Below are 23,389 nucleotides of genomic sequence, written 5' to 3'. Positions count from 1 at the left end.
ACTTTTTTTTTTGTTGTAAAAGTGTAAATAAAAATTAATTTTTTTTGTTATGATTTAGATTTTAAAACTTAACCTTTAATTAAAGGAAGGAAGTCAAAATAAAAAAAATTATTTTAAAATTTAATGTTTTATATTAAAGAAATAATATATAAATATATTTATATTTATAATTGATGTTGATAATATACATTCAAATTCATTTCTAATTTCTATTGGGATTTGAAGTTAATGTTCTTATTTATTTTCTTGAATAGTTTGCACTTATTAGTTTTTAGATGGTGAATTGATTTATAAAGTAATTTGCAAATTTATTTTATCAAAATAAATTTTATAAGAAAAATCTTAATATGTTTCAAATCTTTAATTTATAAATTAACAAATTATTTTTTAAAAATTAATTTAGTTATAACGATTTTAAAATTTAATGCTAAAATGTCAGACTCTTCATCATTTATTCCAGACACCAGCGTTCCTCGACTTCTGCAGTGCTCCTCAAACCCTAAAACCCTTTGTCGTAATCGAGCTGCAACAACCGGAGATGCCCGGGCGCCCGTCGGATCCGGGAGCAGAAGCAATAGTCCCGATATCGCCGGAGTCCCGCCAGCCGGTTGTGCTCCCCCTCCGCCACGGTGTTTCCGCGCCGGTATTCCGCGTCTACATTTCTTGGTCCCGTGGCAGTCTTCTCCATGTAGCCTGTCTCCGCCAGCCTTCTCCGGAACCTGACGGCGCTGGCGATGATGACGAGGAAGGTGGGAAAGTGGTGGAGGTAAGGCTGGGAACGGGCGAGGGCGGAATCAGTGAGGCTCAGATGCGAAGGATCGCGTATGGGTCCGTCCCTCCCTTTGTGGAGCTCCAGAGCTGGAAGAATTCGCTCACTGCTCTGTCCATGATGTCATCCTCTTCGTTCCGCACGGAAAAGTAAGCGTTTTCTCGAAAGTAATTCTTCTTAGTTGAGTAGACTTTTAGCGGTCAGATTGTCTGGTGCAGGTATAGAAGCCTGAACTAAATAACTGTTCTATGTGCTGTTCATATTAAGTTAATTGCTAAGTTTCACGCAAACTGAGCAATTTGATTCTGTGTTATTCAAAAGCTTACAATGTCTAATGTAACACTCTTTTTATCTAAAATCCATTATTTTGTTAAATTGGAGGTGCATCTTTTTGACTTAAACTTTCAATCATAAAAAGTATATGATGTTGCCTGGAGAATTTATTTGCCTCTAGACTACATATACACCATAAGAGAAGACAAGAATGGAGAAGTAAGTGATGAAGATAGAATAAGAGAAGTGAATGATCTGGATATATTTCACTGTTGATGGAAATTAGCAAAGTAACGCTGACCTGATGGAAATTAGCAAGGGGTATTGCTTTTTGTAGTGTAAGGTCATCACACGGTATGGAATAAGTTTCACGAGGACTTTGTTATTTGAGCAAGGAACATATATTTTTTCTTCTCTTGTTTTTGTGGTACCTGCATGAGTTGGAATGATATGGATGATAAGTTTTTTGTCACGTTCTTAATGTTTAACTCAGGTGGCAGCATATTTTAGAGTACAGTAGAAAAATAAATGAGCTTCTCAAAACTCATCAGATTCCTCCCGACAATGTGATTGAGGATCCAAGGATAATTGTGAAGGTGATTTGCTATTGCCATTTCTTAGCCTCATCCTCATATGTTTTTGACTGATAACTTGACAGAATATGCCGGATAGTCTGTCTCCCCATTACCTACTCTACATTCTAGTGAGTTCACTAGATGGAAGATGTTTTCTTACAGCCTCTTAAGGAGCCCACCAGTTTGAGAGCTGCTTGGGAACTGATGGAGATATTTTTTGTTGATAAACAATCACTATCATGGCTACCAGAGCGCCTTGTGGATTGGTTAGAGGTAATTGTCTTTTTTCACCACTCTTCTATCTTGTGAATTTAATATTTTTTTGTAACTCTTCTGGCTTTTCTTTACCTAGGAGTATGATAGCCTTGTGACCAGGACTGACCTCACAGTTTATTCAAAGCTAGTGGCTATGCAAAAGAAACTTGTTGATTTTCAGGTTTGATTTGTGAAAATAGTTTCACCCTTAATTTCATAGACTCTGCACTTATATTATAGACATATTTGAATGATTTGATTTGCATTTTTTTTAGAAGTATGTTTGGAATTTATTTCCATTGATGATTAAACATGTAACCATATTAAGATAGAAATAAAATTTGTTTGGTTCAAATTGTAGCATATGAATATCATGTAGGAGCCTTGTTTGCCAAGTTTATATGATTTAGATCAAGTTTATCAGGAGTTGAGGATTTTGAGCTCTGTCTGTGTGCATAATGGTCTTCTTACAGCAATAATATTGAGCGATTAAGCTAGCTTAATCAAATTATTGTTTATCTCTTACCTTATTTCAATAAGATCAAGGTGCTTATTGAAACAATGCCCAAGATCCTGAATCCTCTGTGTCTAAGAGGAGCTATCCTCACCCTTGGTATCTGGTCCTGTGCCCCTAACATAAAATTAAAACTGTATTACTGCATGAATCTGTAGAATAAAGAGAAAGAAATATGGGCCTCTTTCATAGATTCTAAAGATTAAGACAGACAAAAAAAGATTAGGTTTAGTGGAAATAGTAAAAGCAGAAATAGAAATTATAATTCTGCCGCCAATGAAAAAAGAAACATATTTCAGACCTGAACCAATTTAGTTCAATGAAATCATAGTTCAGACCTGAACCAATTTTATATTGAGGGATCTAGGTTATCTGCATCACCCTTCTCTTGCTTTGACAGTTTCATCACCTCATCGTCATAGCATTAGTTCATTATTCCAGAAAATTTCATGCTCTCATTGTTCTTCTGAAATAAACTTTATAATTTTTTGCTGAATTGTCTTTCTGTGTGTTCCCATGATCTGTATAGCTCACAACAGTCCTTGGCACACCTGTTTTTATTTCCATGATTAACATGCACTCTTCAGTCTTTATGGTGGTGTATTATTTTGAACATAATGTACTGTAATTCCTCACCCATATGATTCTCATGTTAACTTTAGGATTCTATTTAAAAGTTATGTTTCATCCATGTATCGTTTCAATGCTGCTCAGGTTATTGAAGATAATCCTGATTATTGGGAAGCAATGTCATCAGCCCTTGCAGTTGGTTGGCTTGATACTGTGGTAAATTCCTAAAGTCTCACTGCAAGTGTTCTTGTCATTTAGGGATATCACTGCATGCCTTTGAATTGCTTAATCATGTAGAGAGGTAACTTTCTTGTTTTGCAGGCAAAATTACTGAGACTGCATGGCTCTTATCAATTGGATCAGCTCGATGACCGTGAGGTTGGTGAACATCCCATCAAAAAATTTAATATTCCTTTAATTTGAATTTTTTCTCCTAAAATATTATGCCAAATGCTTGTATTTTGTTCTACTTGGAATTGACTTTTTATGCACAGTATGTGGTGAGCGAAATCTGTTTACCAAGGCTGTGGATAATCTGTTAGATAGCTCCATTAATCTGCTTTCATGGGCCATTGTTGTAAACTGTACAGGTGCACCACAAGATCAAGGGGATTAGGCATTCTCATTTTTTGAAAAAGAAACTGCCAAATTGTTCTAAGAATGTATTCTATCTTATTATTGCCATGCAATATTTTATTATTGAGAATGATGATGTTGTAATTTTTTATGTTGTCTTTCACCAATTTAATATAGGAACTTTTACATAATTATCCTCATTTGATATCATGTTGAGATATCAATGTATCATTTGTGACTTTTCTGATGACCAGACTGAAAATGGGTTAGTAGAGGCTGTTGCTGTTCTCATCTTAACAATGCCACGCTTGTGCCCTGACTTATCTTCTGAAAAGACAGGTCAATGCTATGATACTAAACCAGATTTTATCAAGGTATGGGAGTTAGTTTTATCTATTATTTTTCCCCATTTTAAGAGCTTTTAATTCAATTTCAGTGCAGGCTTGGGAAAAATGGCGCGGCCAGGTCAGTAAACTAGAACGGAGTGCATATTGGGTACAGTGTAGCCATCATCAAACTCGGGAAGGCCTCCATAAGTTGTTAAAGATTTTGCTGGGCAACATAAGCAATCTTACATCTGCAACTTGTCACTGGATGGAGCTTCTTATCTCTCATTTACTTTATACAAGACCATTCATAATGGTCAGTTCATATTATATACACACACACACACATTTCTGATGCTTTGCCCTTTTTTCACTTACTTTGATTTAGTTTTGCTTCCAAAAATGAATGTTACAAATCAGCATGCATAACTTTTTGATGCTAGCTTAGCTTGGCCGCATTCTAACTTCTCATGTCAGTGGAGTTGAAAAGTTCTTTCTAGTCATATATTCAGTTGGACACATTTTTTGAATTTGCCATTGTTGTTTACTTTTAATGATAGTAAAGATGGTGACTAGTTTGCAAGATGTTAATGACCATGTAATCAAAATCTTTAATCCCATTTACAAGCTCTAAGTATAAACTCAATTGTTTTTTATGGTTTGGTTAGTGGAAAATGTCAAGCAGGCGACTAGTCAGTTGATGAACCTCATGGAAATCTCTTTGTTGCTTATCTATTCTCATGTTGTCATTTTGTCTTTCAAGCCTCTGCTGTTTTATCTGTACACCCTGGGAATTTATTTACATTTCTCAGGGTTTAGAAGGGCTGAACAACTTGGCTCAAAAATGTCAGCAGTTGAAGCCTACTGCTGAGTATAATGGTCTTATGAGTCTTCTGATGGGTATCCTTCAAGAGAGCCCTGAGGTGAAAATAATTCTTGGAACTTTCTTTTTTAATTTGCAACATGAACAAATTACAACTATTTCTCCTTTTTCTTGTTCCTGAAGGCTGTGTTAGCAGAATGCTCCAGAACATATGGTCCTTGGTAAGCTGCATTATATATGAAAGATGCTGGAGTGTTTTGCTTTCACATATTCTTCTCAACAGCTAGATTCAAGATGCTTATTTTTATAAATGAAACATAAATCTCTTGACAGGATGGTTGCCCATGGAACAGAGTTGTTGGCAGCTGGCAGTGATTATGCTGACATTCAATTGCATGAAGAGAGATACAACCTAGGAAGTATCAGCATTGAGGAACTCCATTGGCTTGTATATGCCCAAGTCCTTTCTTCTCATCCCTTGACTTGGCAAGTGAGTTTAGAATTTCTTACCATTTTGAGACTGTCCCAATTGTTCACACACTTGATTTAGTATAACAATGATTAAGGGTGTAACAATGATGACTATTATATTTACACTTTTAATTTATATTAAATGAGGTTAAGTAAGCCATATGATGAACTGAAATGGTGATTATTATTATTATATTGTTGAAAAAAAAATGAGGTTGCATGGAATAGGAATGTACATATGATTTCCCCTAAACTAAAATGCTTCTTCAGAAATAAGATGGAAATCGGTAGTGCAATCTTAAAGTTTGTTTGTAGTTCATAGAGTTAAGAATACTCTGCCTTTTAGCAGCTTATAAAGATCATGAACATTTTGTATTAAGTGCATCAGTTACAAATTTATCTATGGTACATCATCTGTGCTGGAACTTTGTGAAGCAAGATCTAAGTCCTTTTAGGACACCTGAAAGAGATGAAGGTATCAGATCTCTGTGGTTTTATTAGCTTGCTTTGAATCTAAAGCTAGGCTTTTAAACACTGTTTATGTCACATATTCAAGTTTTCTTCATTTTGAATTTCACTTCTGAATGATGCACTGAAAGAAGAGGTACTCACACGATGTCATCCTACCATTTTGTTTCTGCACATTGGCCAATCAATTGGCACCAAAATGACTAGTTTCATACTACCATGGCTTGGAAAACGGAGGCAAACTATAAATTGTTGCTACCAAATTATTGATACGGCACACTTGTTTTGATCCTGTATAATTAATGCTGATTTTCAATAAAATAATATCATACATTGCAATGGTACCATTCTAAATGCAATATTGTCCTTAGTCTGATAAGCAGCTTGGCTACGTGATTTGTCTGTTTATATTCTATGATCAACAATCTCCTTTTTACGCCGATTGTTATTGTTCTTGCCAGTAGCTCTAACTTCTAAGTTTAATATGTTAGTCTCCATTACCTTGAGTCTTTCTATGGCAGATTGCATCCACATATCTAGCACAATGCCCAAAGCAAGGATTAGGGTTGTTAGAGTTTTTATTGTATAAGCAGCCTCTTCAGCACCATCAAGGGACTTTTAAAGTAATTATTCTCTCTTATATTTATTTATTTTCCAATGCTTAGAATTAATAATTTTAGTTTTATATTTAGTAATGCATTGTTGTGCTTGGGTCTTTTGTTGATCGTGACATAAAAAGAGCAAGTTATGTTGGGAAATTATGTTGCAGGTAATTCAGTGACAAGAAAGAGTAAGTTGTAGCCTTATAGTTACTTGAGTTATGAACCAAAATATAGAGCCTTGACAAGCACTGCTTATGAGATGTGAATGGAGACTTCTACAGATGATCTAACATTTACAAGTTAACCAGTAAACACGCATTGCTAAAATTTAATTTCTTTTTATGTTGCAATGTAACCCATTGTTCCTTGAATGTATTAAAGAAATTGGAGTTCATTAGAGATGCTATGTCTTGAAGATCAGCACATCATTTTTCTTTATGATGAACAGATTAGAAGTCTTCGTTAAACCTCTTAGTGGAGCCTTTTTTTTTTTTTTTACTTTGTAGGCCAAGTTGAGCATGATTGAAATCTATATTTCAGCGTTAGTTAAGATTGTTCGAATATATAGTTTTAATTCCATATTGTCTATTTATTTATTGTTGTGATTTGTATATGTATTATAATTATATTACTCTAATATTCCCTCTCAATCTTCCTCATAACTCTAATGACCTGTTTGTACTTGTGACCAGAATCTTGATCTGTGTCATTCCTATGATCTTGATAACATCAGTGCGAGTATTATGAAGGTACTTGTAGCCTTTGACTGTATCGACACTTTATGTCATTGGGTTAAGTGATATTGTAGTCCATGTTATTGATTCCTCTCCTGCTTGAAAGATTGCTGGTATGCACCATTGGAAGCATGGTAGGAAAGGATTTGGAATTTACTGGCTTCAACTAGCCCGTGATGAAGTTCGTCTCAACAGAATTGCTCAACAGCTTTTTGAATTCATTGGGAGGTCACTGTCTGATGATAGCTTCCAGGTTTTCCTTGACTATATACACAAAATAGCAAGTTTACCTATCAAATGACCTAATTGGGTAGATGGTTTGACTTTCTTGCTAACAGCAATGGGAGGGATTAATCGAACTGCTAGGCACACGAGTAGGGAGTTCAGGAGGGCTGGAGTTTCTTCATAAGTATCATTTCGAATTTATACAACTATAGTAATCATATTGTAGTCTATGCTTGATGATGACCAGTATTATATATTACCTATTAAACAATTTCTATTTTCTCTTTTAAAAATCTTTTTGCACATTAGATACCGGGACTTGAAGAGATTACTTAAACAGGTGGAAGATGGAAGAGCAGTGAATTCTGCTCGGCTTGCTGCTGAATCGCTTGTACAGGTGCTTTTACATTATTATAATTTTTACAAATATGATTTTACATAACTCTGTTGAGGAACTATGGAAAGGTTATTGGCTTGATTTGCTTGCACTTTGCGTTCATTCATATTCATGTTTGATGGTCACTTAATCATCACATTTTTGACATGTGATATAGTGAAACTGAAAATAAAAAAGATTTGGCAAAAAGTATTTTTGGAATGACTGCAATTGCAGTTTGTGATAACTAAATGATACAGCGGATGTTGGATTATTTTTCCCTGCAATTTATTCTCTAGCTTAACTAAATTTTAGTGCCTAATTATATATGAATGAAAAAGTAACAGTTAGATATGGATATTTCGTATTTGTCAAGTGGAATATATGGCAATGTTGAATGTTGATTAATCATGTCTTCCCAAAATTTTCATGTCCAAACTTAATATGCTATTTGCTGTTTAGCGCCAATTCTCCCCACCAAATGCTAAATGAGACTCGTAGCACTACATTACAAATTGTAAAATCATTAAACCTCCAAAAATAGGATTTAAAAATGGATATCTTTTAACTTCCTACAAACTAGCTCAGATGTCGTGTCTGGAATCTGGATTTCAGTATCTATCATATTCCTTCCTTCTTGGTATAAACATGGGCACAGCAGCAGTGTTATCCCAAGCAATATTGTGTACGAAAGCTATTTTTTTGTCCATTCTTAGTAGATTTTGAGCAAATGTGAAATCATACAGCTTTAGTTTCACAGGGTTGCAGTGGTTAACTGTTTACTTGCTATATTATAATTTTTTCTGGTTGTGTAATCCACATCTGATTAAACATAGTATATGGTTGCTCATCATTGTGGCGACAGTGGACTGGAAATTTACTGCTTTAACTTCTTATTCACAATGTTCACTTTACTCTTTTGCAGCTGATGAAAAGTCCATCCACTCCACAACAATTCTGGCTTCCCCTTTTGTATGATTCGGTATGTCCATGTCCATAAACCTGCTACGTAATCACTAATAGTTATCGTGTATTACTGGAAGTATTATGACGTGTAAATCAGAATGTTTTATATTCCTTTTGAATTTGGAATCATGTTTGACATATTGGTTGGTATGGTATTAAACATTGCAATGTAGGATTATTGAAAACAGTGTTTCACGCAAACCATTTATCAGGGAAATGTATTTATGGAAATATAAATGTTAAAATGACAACCTTTTATGCAAACCATTTAATGTAGGTTACAAACTCAGAATACTTATTTAAACTAGATTCAAGATTATGGGATGACCATCTTTAATGGCAGTTCGCCCATGTTCCAAATGCAGATTAGAATGAATGAATTGATTTCTGATTGGAATGCAGGTTAACCTGTTAAACTGGAAGGCCCAACCTCTGTTGAGGGTCTCGGAAACCAATCTGTTGCTGAATAAGTTGCAAGATCTCTCCATGGCAAAGATGTGCCCGGGTTTCGTCGATTCCAACTTGCCGTCTCATGCGCTTAGTTCTGTCAGATTAGCCCTGGCCAAGAACCTCGGGCGTGCTATTCTTGAAGAATGCTGATGCTTTTCGATGCACTACGACAAGGTGAGATGTTTGCATCATGCCTGCCGAGTGCGATTTGCATCCCCACTGCATGCCATTTTGGATCATTTCTTCCCCGCGTAATGAATTCACGCAACTATTGAAAATTTTGAAGTCTTTGTTCGAATAATTAGTAAATCTAATCTAGTTGCTGAAATTGTTTTCTAACTAAATCCCCTTCATTGGCAGGATGACGACTCATTGCAAAAGTTTCAACGGTGCCAAATCAGTGATCGTCATTTGAAGCTCGTACGGCTACACGACAACTGGATTTGTTCTTTAGCAATCTCAAGTACGGTTTGTTGAATGCAATCATTAATTTAAATGTCAGAAGGTTGACCAGTTTTGGACGATCTGAAAAGACACTACGTCCGATACATATATTATATTTATTATAATTCTTAATTAAACAAAAACAGGTCTAGGTACTTTGGCAGGCGAAGCTGGAGCATCTCCGTCGGTGTAGCGTTTGGCTGTTTGCTAAGTTCTAATATAAGAGGAAGAGTCATCACTAAGTGGAACACGAGCAAACATGATATTATTTTACTTCATTAATTTCAGTATTTAACAATCTCATTTTGAACAAATATCTAATGTGTTAGCCCTGCTCCCCACAACTTTTTGATGGTTTATATCAACTTGCCTTTTTTTTTTCTTTCTTTTAAATATTATCTTTCCAGCTAATGACAAGCATCAGTGGAATTAACATACATAATTATTCACACGTGTCGACCGAGTCACACGGCGGGTGTACTGTGAAGAATATTATGTGGGATCCACTTTTGGTGATGCATGTCCGTGGATTTCACTTGTCGTGTGTAGCTGTTTCCTGTTTTGAACGAGACAGGCGTTTGAGTCGGTGCGGTCGCTCTCCCCTCGTCCAACATACTCCGGTTGTACCTGACGCACCTCATCGGCCTGCAAACGAGGGATCCAATCCATCGCTTCCTTATTGTGGGTTCCACTAGTTTATCATGTCTCTAATGTGGGTCTATTTTTTGGGTTGGTACGTAAAAAGTGTTGGCGATCGCTACCGCATTGCTTGCGTCACGTGATGCGCAGGCGCCAATCGAGAAAAGAATATCTATATATGTGCTGCAAGGATAGGAGCCTTCGAGAGAGAGAGAGAGAGAGAGAGAGGGAAAAGGTCGAACTGTGAGAACGAAAGAGAGAGGAGACAGACGAATGAGTGGAATGGACGAGCGGATCCTCGAGCACGAGAGGGTCCAGATGGAACAGATAAGGCAGCTCGATATGGAGGAGCTCCAGGTCGAGGAGGTCGATGGCAACTCCTCCGATGACGACGATGACTCCCGCTTAATCAGGTTGGGGTTGATTTCCCTCTTGCAACCTCGATCTGGGGTTTCGATCATGGTTACGGGTGCATGATGCAAAATGTTGTCGTGATTAGGGATTTCCTCGCTTCTTGAGTTATTGTTGCTTGACTCGCGGCTCACGTGAACCGGAGAAAAGCAACCCTAATTTGATTGCCATGGACAACTTTTTCGAGTTATATTTGAATTTAAATTGTTATGAGTAAGAGAAGCTTTACCCGCGACTACAACAAAGTTTAGTGGGTCGTAGGATGTTCTGGATACCAGATTTTACGAATTGCAGCAAAGTTAAACATCGATCGGCAAAGGCGAACTTATTCAACTAGCATCCGTAGTGACTAAATCATAACATTTGACTTACTTTTCTGCTTATTTAAGACTCTTTCGTGCTTCGGATAGTCAAAATATAGACCTTGGCCTTCATTTGCCTTTCCAGTTATCTTCTCAAGTTTCTGATACTTGTCTACGTTGAATAAGCATGGAAGTTTGCCCTTTTTTGTTCATACGATGGACAAGTGGTTAAAAATCAATTGAATAAATCATCTGTCCAGTCCGACATGACGCTGTCAGCTGATATATCAAACAGTTATCTAACGAGGTGGTCTTTGCTTTTGGTTTGAAGTGGCAGTGGTGGTGGAGGCGCTAGTTCGTTTGGTGGATTCACCTACAATACATGTTTGGCTTCAATGCATTCATATCTTGGCGGTAATATATTCTTAACTGATTTTCCTTACAAATTGTGTCTCTAGGCTTTACTGGTTTAAAGCTTCTTTTTTCCTTATTTGTGACAGAGGTTGACAGTACTCATGCCCGACTATCATTTTTGGACGGTGGCACAGTCTTGAACCTTCCAATGTACTATACTGAAGGTTGGTACAGTTACTAATAGAATTATAATTTTGCTGGAATCCTTCACCATCTTAAAATTGCTTGCTTAAGATTTGTTTGCTCGCTTGTTTGTTTTGTTTTGTTTCCAAGTTCATTACACTATCAGAATAGGGATGTTGAAAGTTATTGCCATTGTTTTTGTCTCACATTTAGGTACTTGCTTTGTCAGCTCCACTTTTCTTTCAAAAACAACCTCACTCTTCTTCGTCATTTGTTATTCTTTCTCCATTTCACTTCTTAATTGAAGTCTTAAAATTGACCAATCAGTCAATGCAACTGTTGATCAATTGTTCTGGCCAGTCTCTAGGAGTATAGTGGATTAACTGATTGAGTTCAGATTACCTGTGAAAAAATGCCAGTGCGGATCTGGTAATAGTGTACTGGAAAATTGAAAGCCATGGAGAATAATCATCTTATTCCCAAACTTCTCTTTGAATTTAGTTCACAAATCAGAATTGGGAGCACTATGAAATAACTTGGCAGAATCTCATAGAAAGTGCCATGTTAAGCTTTTATTCTGTAATTCTTGGTTCATCATTTGTGAGAGAGAAATTATGAAAATTTGGTCTAAGTATTATCTTGCTGGCAAGTTAATTTTTCTTTCGAAATATAGAATTTGCCATGCTTGACACTACATGACTGGCAATAGAAGACTGTGTGCTAACAGGTTTTCAGAAGTTACAAATTTTGCAGTTGTATTTTGCTCCCTGTTAATGTGTCTTTGATGCTCTTTGATGATGGCCGCTCAAGAATGATTAGGCTGAAGTCTTTCTTAGAGTTCACTTTTTTTCCTTTCTGAAATGCTCTAGGTTGGACTTTTACTGAGCATAGGGTAAGCTATGCTTCTATATGGAATTATATTTTAACAAAATTTTGATCCATCAGGAGTTGTTTTGTTTCCTGAAGCAACAATTCCTCTTAGAGTCCTTGAACGGCGATTTATAGCTGCTGTGGAAAGAGCTCTTACACAATCTAATGCACCATGCACAATAGGTGTGGTATGTTAATTCCTCTTTTGCCCCTTCTTTTACTTGTACTGTTCTCTCAGGCATTGAGTAATGGGTAAGTAGCACTTGTTTTCAGGTTAGAGTTCATTGCCATCCAGAAGATGGGAAACTTGTCTTTGCTTCAACTGGCACTACAGCCGAGGTGCATATTTAATTATGGCTGCAAATACAATGTATTCTAACATTTCCTTCTGGACTATTTATGCAACACGACATTTTTCCAGCTAATTTTAATATCCAGATCCATTTAGAACATATCTGATGATTGGTTCTATCACTTCATTGGGAAAAAAAAACAGAATGACAACTTAAGCCCAATTATTTGATCCAATGCATAACAACTTAAAGGAGCTGTAAATATTGGTTCGATTCTTGATTGGCTTTTGGAATTGCCCATATGAGGCCAAATCACCAACTCATGGGAACATTCTGTATTTAATGGATCTGGGGATATGCCCATATTGTAAACTAGTTTTGTTATTTTTAGTTAGTTAAACTGGTTGAAGGTTGCTTATCTTGAGCAAGATGTCTGTTAAGGCTATTCATCTGAATTAGATTTGTTTTGAGTCACTGCTTCGTTCCTGTTTGGTTGAAAATCATGATTGTGTTAAGAAGTTTGGAAGAGGCGGGAATATAGAACTAGAAAGAGTTTGACTGCAGAAGGGAAGACAAGAGAGATTTATCTTCAGGAAAATTTCTTTTCTTCTCTATTGTTTGAATAATTTATGGTTACTTCTTGGGTATTGCTTAGCATGATGACAATTTTTAACATACTAGTGATATGTGGCACACATCGATATATTTCCTTGAACATGATGGATTGGTTTGAGTAATTATGTATTGAACCTTTGAGGATGCTTTACATGCATGTGCATCATTGGTATCCAACTTTATGGTTATTTAAAATCTAATCGCTGAAGAGGTAAAATGTCTTATATCTCTCCATAATAAAGTTTGTTTAAACTCATTAATGTTGAACTGTATCAGGTTGTCTAACAGCTAGTGCCAAATGTTTTCGCTTGCAATCTCTAGGTCATATGAATCCTTTTCCCCTAGTCTGTTGAAATAAAATATTCATGTTGGTGCTTGAAGTTAGAACTTCTAAGGTAATGTCACAGTTTGCCCTCAAACTCTTAGTTTGCCTTGCTGCTCCTTAGATTTTGATTGGTGGTTTTAAATTTTATAATTGGCCCTTGCCATTTCTTTCTAAATTAAATATCAAGTGTTGTACATATTTTACATAATTTATTAGCCCCTTTGGTTAAATTTGATGTGTTCCAGAAATACGTCTGCATTGAAGTTGTCCACAATTTAGTAATATCACATACACTGTTTATATGATTTTCTAGATAAGACAATACCGCAGATTAGACAATGGTTCATTGAATGTAGTTGCTCGTGGTCAACAACGTTTTCGGTTGAGGCGAGTATGGACAGATGATGACGGAGCAGTGAGTTTCAGTTACATTCGTTGCGATTTAGCTGTGGTTTATAGATGACTGATGTTAGATTTTTCCTTTGACAGGCATGTGGAGAGGTCCAAATTGTTGAGGAAGAGGCTCCTCTTAGAACACCAAATGTAGCATTTGCCCAAGTAGCTTCAATTAGTAACTTTCATAGAGGCAGTTTTACATGTGTTACACCTTCACGTATCTCTCCTGCCAAACGCCAAGGATTTGATGGTGCAGAAAATAGCTGGGAGTGCGGATCTTATGGAAGCATCACCAGTGATCATTCAACTGACATGAAATTATTGGTTTCTACAAGTGATTCTGGTGATTCTTTTGGTATTTATGACAGATTTGATGAACCATCAAGTGATGAGGAGTTCATGCATGGGCAAGATAGAAAGATGAAGAAATCCCTTTCAAAAATATTGGGTGGACTGGCCAAATCTTGTAAATTTGGATCTGAGCATTCTCCAGGAAAGATATCTGATGATTGTGAAAAATGGGAAAGAAATTTGGTAGTCAACAAATCAAAATGGCAATCTCCTGCCCCATTATCCTTTCTACCTTTCTGGATGTACCAAATGTACGACTCATATTCTCTTGCTCATAGAGCGGCAGGTAAAAATATGATCACAATTAGAATAATATGCATTATACACAGCATGAAAAGATTAAATTCGTTACTGATTTTAGCCTGTATATTGTGGTACTTTTTCCCCTTTATTTGATTGTGTTTCTTTCATACTATTTTATGATTCTCTTCAGATGCCATATGGCATGAATTTTTCTGAGAAGTGAATATTGTCTTACATGTTAGTATGGTACCTGAGTTGGCACATCTGTTCTAGTTTAGTGTTTATACGTGATGAACTACAATCCTATTATGTTCAAGGAACCTCTGCTAGCATTTTGCAGTTCTGTCAAGATAATTGAGACATCCCTTTTTTTTAATAAAATTTCTCAAAAATATCTTGTCAAGTTTCTCTCTTTCATGTTGATTCTTTGTATAAATGTAAGGCTTGTTAGCACAATACTTGAAGTTGGGTTTGGTGAAGGTTAATGCCCCATGCTTTCCTTTTCTTCTCTTATACTTCAAAGAATTAGGGGCATTGTATCTCTAGATAAAAGGTTTGTTTCAAGGTTTCAAATTTTGCTCCGAGCTGGTTTGGGCCTCCGGATGAAATGAAACTGTATTGGTACCATGTCTACAGAGTCGACACGTGGTGTCGGGCACCAGAGAGGAAGAGGAAAAAGCTGACGAAGAAAAGAGGCAACAGACTCAAGTGAGGTTGCTGAGCTATGAGGCAGAGATTGAGCCTTGTGCCTTTGTGGACGGGCAGAACAGTGCAGGTGGGCAGTGTTGAGTGGTGAGGCAGAGGAGATGGGAGGGAGGTGCTGCTAAGGTAAAGATCGACAGCAATTGACAGAGAGAATTGAGGCGGAGGATGATGGAGATTGGCAGCGAGATTTGAGGTGGAGATTGATAGAGATTAACAGTGAGAGGTTGAGGAGGTGGCATCTGCAAGCCACGTTAGTTATTTGCTAGGTCTTGGCTACGTATTGAGAATTTTGTGAGTTTCCAGGCTTCTTATGTTCTGGTTGGCAGGTTGACTGAAAAGTTTCATTCATGCCTATTGGCTTGAAACAAAATTTAAAACCCTGATTTTTTTTTTATAATACCAATAGTGTGTTTATAGAGAGCAAGAGAATGTTCCACGACAACTTTGTTACTTCTTTTTTGAATGACTGGGCTATTACATCGAACTGAAGTGTTTGATTGATGTAGGTAGGTTATAGTTTTGTTTTGAGATTCAAAAGTTCAGGATTGAATAGAAATGAATTAACAACATGAAGGATTGGAGTTAAAATAATAAAGTAGAAGAGTTTTATAGTATCAGGATGTCAAGTCGATTTTCAACTTTTTCTTGATCCTCTGTGTTCTTTATTCATTTGTTGATATAATCCTTCATATTTGAACTAGATTCTCACTGGAATACTTGAATATCACTGCTAATATATGCAGGATACTTTTTGTTTGTGCTTTGTATTTATGGATGAGATTTTTTTGTACTCTACCCTCCTTTCCAAATTAAAATACAATTTAGAAGAAAGACTAGTCTGATTCATAGAGTTGTATTGTTGTTCGATACAGTTGTGTCAAAAGACTAGTCTGATTTATAGAGTTGTATTGTTGTTCGATATAGTTATCTCAATGTTTTGTGATGGTGATGGGCTCTTTATTGTAGTGTTCCACCCTCAATGCAAGCATTATGTGCTTCTCTAAGGTAAAATTTTCATGTGGTGCAGATCTTTGGGGAAAGGTAATAGGGAAACCAAGCTTGGATGAGTATGCAAGAAAACCAGATCTTCTGTCATTTTATATTGCCAGCAAACTTCCCATGTCAGAAGCTACAAGGCAGGAGCTGCTAGAGATTGATGGAATTTCCTATAGGTTACAAAGAGAAATCGAATTACTTAATGGGTTTAACCTTATACGTTGCAAGAGATGTCAGGTAATCTAAGCATAGATTTTCAATATCTTCTTCAGAACCTTCATACTATGTTTGATGATTTTCATTCTGTTGCAGACGTTAATTGCCAAGCGCAGTGACATGTTGGTAATGTCCAGTGATGGCCCTCTCAATGCTTATGTGAATCCACATGGATATATTCATGAAACCATAACTGTTTACAATGCCAGTGGACTTGCAATCAGCGGTCCACCTGTAAAAGAGCACAGCTGGTTTCCAGGGTATGAAAATACTACTCTGCTAAGCCTACTCTTTTGATCATGAGATGGTTTGCATATTCTTATTAATGAACTATATTGTCCTAAAAACTGGTCATCTTGATTCCTTCTTTGACAAGTTCCTTCTGCAATAAGTTATTTTGGTTATCTTGAACGTTGCACACCCATTTAGCATGGTCAGACATTCCAAAACAGTGGAAATATCTACGCTACTATACATGTTTTCATATACATATATGAACAATCACTGCATGCCTATTTGATGCAGGTATGCTTGGTCCATCGCAAACTGTGGTTCTTGCTTTTCAAATATTGGCTGGCAATTTACTGCTACAAAAAAGAATCTACTTCCGAAGTCATTTTGGGGAATCCGTAGCGCAGCGGTTGTAGATGACACACCTAGAGGCGATAAAAGAAAGTGAACCATCCTAACTTTAATATAGAATAAAAAAGCAGTGAAGTTTGATAAGCATGTTGTGTGGTTCTTTCTCCACCCACTACACTTGCACACAAGGACAAACCTCTGTTTGCCAAGCTCATCGAGTATTTGAGTTTGCAGTTTGAGCTTGCTTTGAGTTGTATTTTGTTGTTTTTGTTATTATATTTCTGCTATTCTGTTCTCTGTTAGCAATCATGATTGACCATGCAATCTGTCCATAATGATTTGTTTTCTTCTTATTTTTATTCCTGTTCTCTAGTTAGCAATCGTAAGTTACTTTAAATTCCATTGTGTGTCTAAGAGTTCTTTGCACTAGTCTGAAGAATAAATTCATTGATATTTACCTCTCTAAGCTTGAAACTATTCTATATTCTTCTCCTATGTCAAAGTTTGGTCAACAAAACTACATTAAAAAATTAGCAAAATGTACTGCATTAGAAGAGATATGGATACCGTTGTGACATTTGGTCGAGCATACTTCACATGTTTCTCCTTAGCATCACATTTCTTGTCAAATGACAAAGACAAAAGGATTTTATATATAAATAGCATTTATAAAACATGCATTGAAATAAAAATAACAAAGTTGTAATATTAAAAAAATTATATTATATATCGACAATATAGAGGTTTAAATTAAGTATGGATGATGTTTTATGTGAATTTTATCAAAAGGGTATTTAAGTTTTTCTAATATCCAATTTAGACCTTTTTTTTTTAAAGTTCGACTCTTTTTATTAGACTTAATCGAATATGAATAACCAGGAAGTGATTATTGATTGATTATCATTAGCTTGTTAAAAAACTTCCAAGTTATTGTTTAACAATTAAAATTATTTTGCCCCTGGCATGGTATGAAAAAATATTATTTTTAAAAAAAATTGATAAATCTCAGTTAGTATTGAATCTATTGTTGAGGGCAAAATGTTCTCACCAGCTATCAGGGGTAAATCGTTATCCAACATCCTTTGATTGTGCTCTCCATTTGGAGGAAAATTTCTGTAAATACGGATAACTGGGGATCGAACCACTGATGCTTGTTGACAACTTAGATGTCCTACCGTACCATCGCCCTTTAAATTGCTTTTAAACTTTGTAGGGCTTGCAGCGTTATTTTGCTAAATTTGGGTTTATTTCCGTAAGTTTTGATCGTACCGTTCCGTTGGCCGCTGCCGTCGTTTCGAAATCATTAATACTCGACTCAAAGTCGTCCCCGTCGTCTTCTTTTGACTCTTCAAAAAAGATTATTTTGCAGTCTTGATTTCCTAAATTGGATTTTCGTCTCTCTACATTGCTGTCTTCCATCCACGAAAACCCTAGCAACTTGGGGATCATGAGGGCCGCCAAGCAATTGAAGCAGCTGAAGCTCGATGTTACCCCCCAGGAAGCCCCCGTCGACAAATTCCTGTAACATTTTGTTCTTGATTTTGTTTGAATCACCTCTTGTCGCGCAGCTGGATTCGATTTTTGTTTCTTTTTCTGCTGGGGTTTTGTGGAATGCTGCTGGTTTTGATATTTGGAAAATCAAAGTTTCTTTACTGTGTTTTGGGTCGGATTTTGAGTAAGGTCAGGGTTTTGCGGATTGCAGGACGGCGAGTGGCACATTCACGGATGGGGATCTGCGATTGAATCAGAGGGGACTGCGGTTGATCTCTGAGGAAAGTCAAACTAGTCAGGTAAACTTGGCTTCGACCGCCTTCTCTTTTTGCTGAAATTTTGGCTTGTTGTCGTACCAACTGAAACATTAAGTATTTCTTTGGTGTTTCTGGATGGGTTTTGACGAACAAATTGTGATTTTAGCCTTTGCTTGAATTGTGTACTTCCTGACCAGGAAATAAGTAGAATGCTAGAGGTTGATACTCTTCTAGTCCGTTGATGATAATTATGAGATAATTTAATTAATTGAATTAAAAACTTATTACAGAAATCACACATGATAAGAATTATAAAAGGGGAAGTGGTCATTTTACGTTCTACTTTAGTTCCTTGAACAGAACGTGATTCATGCATGTAGATTGGAGAAATAAAGTTTTATTTGCTAATGTTCTAAAATCAACGTTTGAATAGAATTCTTCATATCCACATTGCACACTGATCACTTGTTTTTTAATTGTTACGGTCATGTCTGAAATAGCTGAAGTGATGCTAATCCCAAGCCTGAAATTAATGGGGTGCATATTTGAAATATGCAATTGTACATGCGCTATGTGTCTCCTTCAGGTTCACTAGAAGAAACATATTTCTGTATGTTCGGTTAGAATTGAGCTTATTTGTGAAACTGAGTAAATATTTAAATGTCTCTAAATGCATCATATTAGGAAAGGAACTGTGTAACTGTAACTAATTCAACTAAAGAATATTCCGTTGTTAATTGGATGGAAGGCATAAACAGCAGACTCTACATTGCACATACATTTTCGCCATTAATGTTGTTATTTACATAGATATTAAAAGTTTTACATTTCTGTCTAGTCAATCATGTACAAGAATTTTAATTTTACTACATTTTTTATTATATTTCTCGGTTACTAATTTAGAATTACATTTATATTCTTATTAATTTATGAAAAAACATCTTCTTGGTCTTTCTTAAAGACAGTATGTTAATTTAATATTTACATGATTTTGATTTCTTATTTATCTGCTCTGTTCAATTGCATAACTTCTCAAGTTTTCTCTATAAATTTGGAATTTTGGTAGGACAATGTGCAGCCACCAGATGCAGAAGATGTTGAATTCTCTAGGGAAGATCTTGAGACCATTAAAGTCATAGGGAAGGGAAGTGGAGGAATTGTTCAACTGGTGCGCCATAAATGGCTTGGAACATTTTATGCTCTAAAGGTATATTTCTGTGGACATTTATGATCAAAATACCGTCTAAATTCATCTATGCCATCCAATCGTTTCAAGCATGTATGTTATAGATAAAGTAAATAAAACTCAAAGAGTTGTTTATGGAAAATACAAAATTGAGTTAAATGTAAACGGTCCAAATATTGTCAAAATTTTGTAACATAACTGTTTTAGGAAACACTACCAGTCACCAACGTACAACATGTAAATTGGATTGTGATGAGGCACACAATCTCATCCTACCAACTTGTATATGTGGGTTTGCATATTCTATATTTTCAAACTTACCAGAAGAAGGTGAGATTATCGGCTGCAAAGATAGTTTCCTCTGGCAACAAATTAGCATAGGTTCTGGTGAAAGGTTGACCTAAAAATTGTATCCATTTTTTAGTCTCTTCACGCTTGATCTATCAAATGCCATTTACTTTTTCTTATTCTCTTGATTATCTTCGATGCAATCTTTTATATTTTTTACATTAGGGGACAATAGGCTTCATATTAATATTATGTTTCAACTCAGTGTTCATATTCTTTGTTTGTTGCTCACATATTCATATTAAAAAAATTATTTTTTAAAATTAAAACTTGATTAGTATCTCCATGTGTTGCTTCTTTATTATATATTGAGTCTGTAAGTTTAGTTAGTCCAACAAACTAAGCCATATAGTGAAGGCTAAGAACCAGCTTAGATTTATGGTACTTATTTTTCTTTTTTCTATTTGTATCTTGCATATATCCTTACTCATTGAGTGGCAAATGCATGTTGCCTAGGTGGGGTTTACTTGAACGGATAGTTAGGTGAGGGAAGTGGATGTGAAGGAAAATTAATTTAAATAAGGGATTCAATCCATGTGGAATTTTGTTACTCCTCTCTCCCTTCCTCTCCTATCTTTAGATCCAAGTAAACCAAGTCTTAGATAAAAAAAGTGGTGAAAGAATTTGTTTTTTCTTGAACAGAGTGACCCAACTCTACCTCATTGATTATTTTCAGGGTATTCAGATGTGCATTCAGGAAACAGTTCGTAAACAAATTGTGCAAGAACTTAAGATAAATAAAGCCTCTCAGTGCCCTCACATTGTTGTTTGTTACCATTCTTTCTACCACAATGGTGTTATTTCTCTAGTACTTGAGTACATGGACCGTGGATCACTTGCAGATGTAATTAAGCAAGTCAAAACAATTCTTGAGCCATATCTAGCAGTTGTCTGTAAGCAGGCAAGTATCTAGTACGTTGTTGGATATGAAAGCTGGAAAGGCTGCACTGTTCTTTGATCAATGATATTATTCTCATGTATGCATAGGTTCTGAAGGGTTTAGTATATCTGCATCATGAACGACATGTAATTCATAGGGATATAAAGCCATCAAACTTGTTAGTGAACCATAAAGGTGAGGTGAAGATCACAGATTTTGGAGTAAGTGCAGTGCTTGCCAATTCCATGGGTCAGCGTGATACATTTGTTGGCACCTATAACTATATGGCGGTATGTGAACTACCACCCCATAAGTCATTGTTGCATTGTTTTGATACTTTTTGATTTCTGAGGGAACTTTCTAACAGCATGTATATGTTCTCATAGTTTGATTGTCATAATAAATTACTTGTATCCTTAGCCTGAACGAATTAGTGGAACCTCATATGACTACAAAAGTGACATCTGGAGTTTGGGCTTGGTAATCCTTGAGTCTGCAATTGGCCATTTTCCTTACACATCAACAGAGCCAGAAGGATATTTGAGTTTTTATGAACTTCTAGAGGCTATTGTGGATCAACCACCACCTTCTGCTCCCTCAGATCAGTTCTCCCCAGAGTTCTGTTCGTTCATATCAGCTTGGTATGCCCTAAACTCCCATGTATTTATTTTTAATTATCTTGATCATTCATCAGCCAATAAGTCTTCACTCTTATCTTGCACAATGTAGCACCATATAGTTTTTTCTTATACATATTCATTTGTATTTTCCAAGATGTTATGTATCAAATAGAGTTTGATTCTACTGTCAGTAATGTAGTACTATATTTTCATGACTTGATGAATTCTCTAAAAAGGATTAAATAAAAAAAATACTAATATATTTCTGATGTCATTTTAATCATGATATAACATCCTCTATGAATTCTAGTTCCTCCATGGTATCGTATTAAAATGCCTTGGCCTTGAATCTTATATAAAGGCTCTATATAGATTCAAGTTATCATTTTCATTCATTGTGCAAGATTGTCACTCTATAGTTTGTGTTTGTTATATACTCTGTTCTTAGTAGTTGGCATCCTTGCAAAATTTTCTCATTTTGGAGAAGACAAAATAAATCTAAGTTGATGCCATCTGATTTTACTGAATCTTTGCACTATCCATTCTTATGCTTTGAGCTAATCTTTAGTTAGTTAGTTCATAATCTATGACTGAGTTTGGCTTTTCACAAGATGGTGTTCAGATTCTATATACGGAAAATAGAGCCTTGCTGAGACTACTTCAACACTGATGCTTCTGCTGTTCGATATTGAATAGTAACTGAAACCAAGAATGCCAATCCAACACTAGCCACATGATAACTCAAGGTCAAATACTAAGTGTAGGACTAAACGTTAACTATAGCATATCCACATATTGATATTAATTCTAACAAGAATCACATTATCATGGTTTGAGTGACAATTTTCTCACAAAAGCTGTCAAAATGTACTGACTAAGCATGATATATATATATTCTCACAAGCCCCTAAAAGTTTTGGTGACAGTATGTGCATCTGTTCCTACTTTGGTATGTTCTCTTCATTTGCAAGTTGAAACTAATTGATTGGCCTTACCATCAAATCATTTGCAGCATCCAGAAAGACCCTAAGCAACGTCTGTCATCCTTGGAGCTCCTGGTCAGTGGTTCAGTAATTCTTTTTTTTGTGTACCATAACGTTTGAGAGATTGATAGATTGTTACTGAATTTTCAGAGCCATCCTTTCATCAAAAAATTTGAGGACGAGGACATCGATCTGGCAATCCTTGTTGGCAGCTTGGATCCTCCTGTAAACTTAGCTGAGTGATGTTATGCTATCAGTTTCTTAGTGTTTGTATATGAACAATCAAAACTGTGACCGGAATGGTCTCTAGCAATCCCAAGTGCTGCATAGAAAACCAGAATGATGCTTGGATCTTGACATTCCAAATGGATTGAAGATGGCGTTCCTACCGTTATCAGTCGAACAAATCTCCTTCCCATGATACCTAAAGTTCTACTGTCTTTTACATTTTATCATCGAAAAATAGTGACTTAATCTTTTTATCAGTTATGTAATATAACTGGTTGTCCACGCATGCTTTCCATTGATGCAATTCTGTCATTACCAACTCGGCTATTCTTGGATTCAAAATATTTTACAAGATCGACCTTTCGGTGGTTGAAAACTGTTTTTTTTTATAAGTCCTGAAATTTTCCCCATAAATTGAAAAAAATCATGAAAAAGATAAGTCTGTAGTGTGGAATTTGTCATCTTAATAATGATCCACGATCATCTATGAGAAGGTAA

General features: G+C 35.9%; 3 protein-coding genes across 7 annotated transcripts; all 3 read left to right on the top strand.

Moving 5' to 3' along the window:
• Positions 1-473: 473 nt before the first annotated feature.
• On the top strand, positions 474-9,722 carry LOC141829188 (nuclear pore complex protein NUP85). 4 transcript variants are annotated; one of them, XR_012601872.1, is made up of 20 exons: positions 474-918; positions 1,536-1,638; positions 1,780-1,890; positions 1,970-2,053; positions 3,101-3,172; positions 3,278-3,334; positions 3,787-3,906; positions 3,974-4,174; positions 4,671-4,781; positions 4,865-4,902; positions 5,015-5,171; positions 6,142-6,243; positions 6,915-6,971; positions 7,063-7,209; positions 7,295-7,365; positions 7,491-7,578; positions 8,483-8,539; positions 8,926-9,147; positions 9,334-9,436; positions 9,570-9,722. XR_012601872.1 is itself a non-coding variant. In XM_074716603.1 (19 exons), the coding sequence occupies exons 1-18, from the start codon at positions 539-541 to the stop codon at positions 9,121-9,123; spliced, it is 2,154 nt and encodes a 717-aa protein (XP_074572704.1). In that variant the 5' UTR covers positions 474-538; the 3' UTR covers positions 9,124-9,147; positions 9,334-9,514. The 4 variants fall into 4 exon arrangements, 2 of the variants coding, with proteins under 2 accessions (XP_074572704.1, XP_074572705.1); XR_012601871.1 differs by having other exon boundaries at positions 9,564-9,722; XM_074716603.1 differs by lacking the exon at positions 9,570-9,722 and having other exon boundaries at positions 9,334-9,514.
• Positions 9,723-10,287: 565 nt separating this feature from the next.
• Positions 10,288-17,192, top strand: LOC141830172 (uncharacterized). Of its 2 annotated transcripts, none has more exons than XM_074717655.1 (10): positions 10,288-10,469; positions 11,107-11,183; positions 11,270-11,347; positions 12,252-12,364; positions 12,450-12,515; positions 13,723-13,824; positions 13,899-14,442; positions 16,132-16,337; positions 16,413-16,576; positions 16,842-17,192. In XM_074717655.1, exons 1-10 carry the CDS (start codon positions 10,330-10,332, stop codon positions 16,993-16,995), a joined length of 1,644 nt encoding a protein of 547 aa, XP_074573756.1. In that variant the 5' UTR covers positions 10,288-10,329; the 3' UTR covers positions 16,996-17,192. The 2 variants fall into 2 exon arrangements, with proteins under 2 accessions (XP_074573756.1, XP_074573755.1); XM_074717654.1 differs by having other exon boundaries at positions 11,101-11,183.
• A 1,073-nt stretch (positions 17,193-18,265) lies between these two features.
• On the top strand, positions 18,266-23,173 carry LOC141829075 (mitogen-activated protein kinase kinase 1-like). Its single transcript, XM_074716502.1, has 8 exons — positions 18,266-18,419; positions 18,601-18,688; positions 19,713-19,853; positions 20,857-21,081; positions 21,168-21,350; positions 21,481-21,701; positions 22,693-22,738; positions 22,814-23,173. Exons 1-8 carry the CDS (start codon positions 18,346-18,348, stop codon positions 22,904-22,906), a joined length of 1,071 nt encoding a protein of 356 aa, XP_074572603.1. The 5' UTR covers positions 18,266-18,345; the 3' UTR covers positions 22,907-23,173.
• Positions 23,174-23,389: the final 216 nt, after the last annotated feature.

This window comes from Curcuma longa, chromosome 5, assembly GCF_044706935.1.
Source record: "Curcuma longa cultivar G26 ecotype Majalengka, Jawa Barat chromosome 5, ITB_CL_G26_1.1, whole genome shotgun sequence".
In the NCBI taxonomy this organism is placed as follows: Eukaryota; Viridiplantae; Streptophyta; class Magnoliopsida; order Zingiberales; family Zingiberaceae; genus Curcuma; species Curcuma longa.
This window is presented reverse-complemented; position numbering and strand designations above follow the sequence as displayed.